Genomic DNA, 7,500 nt, shown 5'->3' on the forward strand with positions numbered 1-7,500 from the left:
TTCCCCAGACCTTCACATTATGCTCAGAATTCAAACAATTATCGATTGAAAATGTTTTCCACTTGGGAAAATGTCTAATTGTAACAATTGTACAATCGTCTGTTGGTTGTGTATTGCCAATTACAGCGCCATCAACGTTCATAACAATTTTCAGCATGGAAACAACAGAGATGAATTCGCACTCTGCAACTAACTTGGTTCAGACGCGACAGATTCTACCTTGGCAAAATGTCATCAAAATGTTGACACAAAATGATAAACTCTACATCGTAAGCAAGCAAGATAACAAGGAAAATACTATCAACGTGTATTGCTATGGTAACGGATCCATGAAAAGTGTGTGTAGGAAATACTTCCCTGTGGGTGTAGAATTTTCCTCGGAGAGTATCACCCTTGTACAAAACCAACTGTACTTCTTCAGCCATGTTAGCAACGGTGGTATTTTCTCCTACAGCCTTTGTAACGACAGCTGGGACTACATACCCTATCCGCCAGTAGTCGAAAAGACGCGGCATATTATTGGAATCACGACCGTACACGTACCGAGAGATTCCGTCCACTTTTTGCCGCGACTACTGTATCACCACGCCGTTGGTAGGCACACCCATATGAACAGTCCGTCCATGTTTACTACGATGGTGTTGAAACTTCGGAAACTGTTTAGAAGATAACCTTAAACCCATAGTCCAAGTGAACTAAACGGTCAACCGAGTTAAACCTTTAGCATTTACAGTGTCTCAAGTAATGCAAAATTACACTGACAGCGTAAAATAATTACATCAGTAAAATCCATTTTGATAGTAAATGTCATTTTCAATTCATAAATATATGATTACTCATTTACTGAGCTTACACTGCGTCAGTGTGTTTTTTATATAAACTTTCAACAACTTTGAAATTCTGAATTGTCGTCTTTTTTTTCAACATCGCCTTCTTCTGGTTTGCAATTTTACAAACTACGCCTGTAAAACGTTTCCATGACTACGCCTTCTGCAGTTTCGTGATAACCGCTTCCCATTTTTTTTGCAATCGATGTTTGAACCAAATGAAAAATCAAAACTCTTCGAGAGCTCGTGTAAGTTACAGTTGCCGTAGAGGGCAGTCGTTTCAGGATGGTCATATATGGGATGTCCAAAATTTTAAACAGATGGTCAAAGTTTTGAAAACTGGCCATAAACTGTTATGCGACTGAACCATATGTATCACCAACCGACTTAATTCTTGTGCTGATGACTAGCTATGCTTATGCTTTACATTCCATTGAAGCAAACTTTAACTCCTACATCCAATTTTTCGTTTTGAAATCACGGAGATACTGTAATAATCTCTGGTTGCTTGAGGTCGACGTTCTCGTACATTTTCACCGCATCATCAGTTGAAATATGATCTGTACTCGCAGTCTTTTTAGACTTTGATTTTTTACGAACTTTTTCTTTTCCTGCACTTGAAGTCTTTCGAACCAAATTGTCTAATATTTTCCTATCAGAATGGCATTTATTCTGTAGCAAATTCAGCCGCCTTTCTTGCTCCACGTTGTTTTTTCTCATATTTTTAAGCAAAGTGCTAGTCGTGTTATAAAGAGAGGTCACTTCGTCCTCCATATTGGTTTGTACGTTCTGCACCACAGTTCTAAGCTTCGTTATAATATTTGCAGTTTTCTTGCCCTGTTCTTGTAACGAATTCTGGAAATCAGACACCGTCGCCAGAAATGCGTCGTGTTCTCTCTCTCCAGCCATTTCTAATTCCTTTTGTTTTTCTTCCACATCTTGTAAGTCTGTCCTCAAAAGCCGTTGCTCGGCTTGCTGTTTGAAGTTCATAAAGTTAAGAAATGCGTTTAACTGACTCACAAGTTCTTGTGTACTACTCTGTTGTCTTTCTAGTTCTGAAATACGATTTTGAAGGAACGCAACCTCAAGTTGACCACTTTGTAAACCGTTGGAGAGTTGTAAACTACCTTGTACCATGGCACCAAGTTCCTTGCCTTGTTCATCCAGTTTCTCCGCGAGAGATCTTGTGTACTGACTCGTCACGCCGTCGCTGAAAGCGATAAATTGTTTGACATTTTGCAAAACTTGTTGTTGCGCATCGTCTGCGTATTTTTGCACATCTTCAATTTCTTCCATTATAAATGATAACCTTTGACCCTGCGCACCAAACCGAAACTCAAGATAGTTTTGCATATTATTAAATGATGCGTCGAAGTGACGTAATAGATCACGATTCTGTATCTTCAGCTGTGCACTTAGTAAACTATTTCGAAATTCAACGTAATTGAATATTTGCTTCAGTTCAGTCACACGTTCTACACTTAATTGGGTGACGTCATCATTATCTGTGTGACTGCTCTGTTCAGTTACCTGTTCTACATCAAGTTTGGTGACGTCATCGTTACCTGCGTGACTTCTCCCGCTCTCAATGACGTTTTTGTCAGGCACTGTTTGCCAAATAATCTCGTCGTGTTCAAAGTCTGTTGAGTTGGCGTGAATGTCACAATTTTCTTCATTTTGAATTGAATCAGCTTTAAGCTGTTTCTTCTCCAATTTCTTCTGATTCTTTTTGTTGCCATGGGTTTTCCGTTTATGTAAACGACGGGACAACACTTTCAGTTGTTTCTCTATATTTCGCAATTTTGACTCCAGAATAGACGAGTCTGTCGCCATGGAAACGTTAATATCGGGTTTTCTAAGTTCTTCAATCCTACCATCAATTGCTCCCAATTGTCCATATATTACAGCGGCTCTAAAATCAACATATCTTTTTAATTGATCCGTTTCCATGGTAACCATTTCTGACATTGATATATTAGGCCTCTTAAATTGTTGTGAAAGTGACAGTAGACTTTGTCTAAGCTGACTGATAGCCTGCATAGTGTTATTAGATAGCTCCTTGTAGTGTGCGTTTTGTAAACGACTTTCCTTCAGATTAGAACTAGAGAGGGCGTTTTGCAGATTTCGAATAAGTGACAGCACTTTGGTGTGACCGGAACGTTGATGTCTGACGAGCTGTTTCACTGGTGAAATGACGCTCTCGTTCAAGTCTTGCATTATTTCCTCTGACGACACCAAGTTTCTACTGTTTAGCATGACCTCCAAGTGAACTCTGTGTAACTTTCGCTTCAGAACATTCGCTATGAAGTTCACGTACATTTTCATCAATTTGAGAGTGGAATCTAGACTGTGATTGGTTAGCGTCGGTGTGTCGTCACGCTCTGTCGACAAGATTCGATCAGTCATATTGTTTTTGAATTCCCTGAGCTCCTCTTTCACCCCAATAGTCTGGTTTGTCAGCACTTGGTGACTAGTACCAATTTGGTCAGTCTGGTTTTGCAAAGCATTGATGCTGTGCACAATAGCAACATAACCATTTCGAACGTTTTTCACCAATCGTTTTTGGTTGGCCTCGAACACCTGCAGTCGTTTCGCGATAAAAGTTATCTTGCTTGTAGTGTTAATAGCATTTGTTCGAAACTGTTGTATCGTTCGATTTATCCGTAATTTATTCGCTGTTGTCAAATTTCCAACTTCTATCAAATGTTGAGTTTGTAGCGCCATTGATTGTTTGAAGTGTTCCAAATCTTTAGTGATGCTTTCTAAACTAATCAAGGTAGAAGTCGTTGTGTTTTCTAATAATCTTACAAGGTCACCTAGCGTCATGTCGCTTTGATTGACGTGTCGGCTGAGATGTTTAAAATCGTCATCTAATTTCGAAGTGTGATGTAGCATACTATGATAGTTCATGTTCATCCAATTCACGTGACTTTCAACCTCTGTCAGACGGTCGGATAGCTTGACGTAATCATTATCGTCAGCATCATTTTCAACCAATTGTCTTTGTCGACTCTCACATTCATCAAGCCTGTCTACGAGACTGTTGATTTGATTGGTCACGTTGTGCGCAAGCTCGGTATAAAATTTTCGAGTCTCTGTTTCGTTACTTTTGTTTTCGTTTATTAATTTCTTTAAAATGTCAATTTCCTGAGAATGCTGTAAAGATGTTTGGTTAAAATCTGCATTAGTTTCGCTGGTTTTCTTCATTTTACTGATGATAGCCGTTGTCATGGATTCTAAGGAGTCGTCAAGATGGTGAACTATCTGCTGATTCTCTTCAACATCTTCAGTTATTTTCTTGAGTTTCGATTTTATCACCGATTTGTCACTTTTCATTGTCTTCGTAAGAAGGGAGTATGACGAGTTCAAAGCGTCGAGTCGACTTCGCATTCCTTTCAACTCTTTGGTTGTGTCGCTGGATTGTTTGGAATCACTACCTCGTCGTGACGTCACTTTGACGTCATTAATATGAGATTTAAGTTCTTTATTTTCTTCTTCCAGTTCCTTTATAATCTGACTATAGTGGTTCAGTTTGATTGCACTCTCCGTCACTTCACTTCGTATATTCAACATGAGGTCATCGTACTTTGCCGACTGTTTGACAAACTTTACCTCCGTGTCTATGATTTCTTCCCTAACTTTCTCCATTCCTGGATTCCACGTATTCTGTATATTTTCTTCAAGTGCGTGTAATTTCTCTTGTAAGACTTTGACAGCGTCTGTGAGATCCTTCGAATCCGACGAATAATAATTGTTGACGTGTGGTTTTACAAACTGTACACAAACGATGCTCACACCTACAAAAAAATGAATGTTTACAAGAACGTTAGTGCCGGTTTGTAGAGTTTTTGAAAAGAACTTTAAAAGATTAGAAATTTGTTATTATAATTACGGCGAGCTGTAAGGCTGCGAAATCTTGGAGATCTACTATATGTAAAACAACATTAACAATCGCATTAGGAGGTCAGTATATTCCAATTCTAATTCTAATTTGTAATACGGAGAATGTTTGTAAGTTGTAACAAAGGCTAACTATCTGTCTTCTTGTACTGTCTGTCTGTCTGTCTGTCTGTCTGTCTGTCTGTCTGTCTGTCTGTCTGTTAACAACGTTCACTAGTTCTCAATGACACGTATTCAAATGTATAAAGGTCGGTATATATCATTCAAATTTAGAGCCATTTTCAAAACCATATGGCCAGTGGCCACCAAATGATTAATATTGAACAACAACAACGTAACGTTCAAAAACATCAGAAATTGTGGTTTAATAATTGTTAAAATCACAACGAGGCTAAATACGTACCGACAGTGACCGCAAAGATACATAGCAGGCTATACTTGAATTCCCGCCAAACAGAAACATTGTTGTTGGTCGATTTAGACACTCCATTACTCTCACTTTTATTCTTCATCTGTGTCTCCTTGGTAACACTGGCTGACTTCTTACTCGGTGTTTTTGCCATCTTTATAGAGTCCTTGTAAAAAACTGTCAAGAGACAGAGAACTAGAAATTATATTTGGTACTATAAAGTATAAGGTTCGGTTATGAAAACTCAGAAACGTGTGCATTACATTCATGGATACATCTGATACGTCTTGACTTCGGCTGTCTATTATTTTTAGATTCAAGGGGCCTTGCAAGTACGTAGCCGAAAGACCTTTCCCTTGTTATCGCCACTGACCTAAGAACAGACAGAATTACTTGAATTGAGGGTACATAAACATTGAGGTCTGAAAGCAAATTAAACGTCATCACATCATTAAAATAGTGTTTGCACGTGCGTATGTGCACAATTTGTTGAATGAGAAGTCCGTCACATTTTTTTGCATCTTTCCCAGATTTCCAGATCCCACCAGCATTGTTCTTTTTTTAACCGTTTTACCGTTTCGATGATATATATCGCAACAGTCTGAAACACTGTGTAACAACTCCTCAGTATTTTGCTTGATATTGTGTTATATATATTATGTATGTACATATAATTTGTTATATATACATATACATGTATATAATATATATTATATATATTCAGGGTTTGAACTTGATAAAGTACATGCTGTAAAGATGGTGGTGCAAGGAAAAGTATGAATGTCACCAATCTCGTTTAGACAGAGACATACACACTCTTCAATGCAAACAACGGGGTCATGAACTGTGGACGTCTAGCATTTCTATTTCCCGTAAATCAGTCTTTTATAGCCATCGACGGTTATTTATATTACCACTAGTACCTCTAGCTCTGTTGCATGTTGTTTCACCATCAAGATGGTTAACAGGCCCTGATGGTTAACAGATACAGTACTATAGTGCATGTATTTGATGTCGTGTTTTATATCACTCGCTTACTCCCATGGGTTGAATTCGTGGGGATTCTACTACGTCACCCGAGTAAAACGTCAACCTTTTGAACACCTAAAGGGCATCGCCATCGTCGCAAACCACGACCTCTTTTACGGCACCGTCCAAAAACGCACCGTTTGCGAGAATGTCACAAGCTGAGTTTATACGATTATTTGCGTACTTTTTGTTGTATAATATTTTAAAGACACTCGTAGTGTACTGAAGCATACTTAACCACGACTTTTAATCGACTGAAATAAAATGTGGCATTTAATAGATATAACTTTAAAAACGATCCGATGGTGTAATTTTTTTTTACCGGGATATAAAATATTGAGTAAATCCCTACGATACAATCGACTGTTCTGGAAATACAAGAAAACAAAATAAATGGTATAATAATGTATTATAGAGGTTTTATATAAGTATTTCTACTTGAATACATAGTTTATGAGGTTGTGCCTTTTGAATATACTTCAGTCTTAAATTTGTTTTGCGTGTCACCTAGTCCACAATTTACTTCTTTCTTTTTTTTACTTTCATCTTCTCAGTGTCAAATTTAAAATGATCAAGCCCGCTTAGGTAATAAGCTGCTACGCGAAGATTGAACCCGTTTTGTTTTCATTTTGCGTCTGCATTTTAAAATGGTTGTTGTCACTTTAAAATGTAACAACATGTTTTTATCACCGAGAAAGTAAGTAAATGTTTGCACAAAAATATCACAAGCTGAGTTTATATTGTGTGTGTGCATGTATGTATGTATGTGTGTGTGCGTGCGTGCGTGTGTATGAGAGAGAGAGAGAGAGAGAGAGAGAGAGAGAGAGAGAGAGAGAGAGAGAGAGAGAGAGAGAGAGAGAGAGAGAGAGAGAGAGAGAGAGAGAGAGAGAGAGAGAGAGAGAGATGTTTTGCAGCATATTGAAACTTGTATACTTCCATTTGTTGAAGCATATTTAACCATCACTTGCAATCAGCAGAATTCAAACCTTGTGTATTGGAATAATACACATACATTTTACGAGAAACCTCTACCAGTGTTGACAACAAGAGACAACGTTTTTTGATGCCGTGAAGACATGCAATGACGTTTTAATACATTATACTTCAGTTTTTTAATCTAGGTATTGTGTAAGTATTTTCATTCGATTAAAAACCAACTGTGAATTCGACTTATGTATCACTTTAAATATGAATAGCGGACGACTGATACTCCCATTGTTTGGTGACAGAGATTTTCGCACGCTCGCTAGATTTTTATAAACATCGTCAAGTAGTTTAGTAAATAGATTTCCTTTAAAAACACGGACCACATAAACGACGTGACTGTATAATTAT

At 37.9% G+C, this 7,500-nt stretch overlaps 1 protein-coding gene across 1 annotated transcript in view; it reads right to left on the minus strand.

The window, feature by feature from the left end:
• The window catches only part of LOC144444558 (uncharacterized), a 10,322-nt gene that overhangs the window by 1,037 nt on the left and 1,785 nt on the right, over window positions 1-7,500 (minus strand). The window contains exons 2-3 of the mRNA XM_078134010.1: window positions 5,131-5,313; window positions 1-4,624 (exon numbers count right to left, since the gene is read on the minus strand). The exon at window positions 1-4,624 is cut by the window's left edge and continues 1,037 nt beyond it. Of these exons, the coding sequence (XP_077990136.1) occupies window positions 1,305-4,624; window positions 5,131-5,290 (3,480 nt within the window). The 5' untranslated portion in view covers window positions 5,291-5,313 and the 3' untranslated portion in view covers window positions 1-1,304. The remainder of the gene's footprint in view (window positions 4,625-5,130; window positions 5,314-7,500) is intronic.

Source organism: Glandiceps talaboti, chromosome 13 (genome assembly GCF_964340395.1).
Source record: "Glandiceps talaboti chromosome 13, keGlaTala1.1, whole genome shotgun sequence".
NCBI classification, from domain to species: Eukaryota; Metazoa; Hemichordata; class Enteropneusta; family Spengelidae; genus Glandiceps; species Glandiceps talaboti.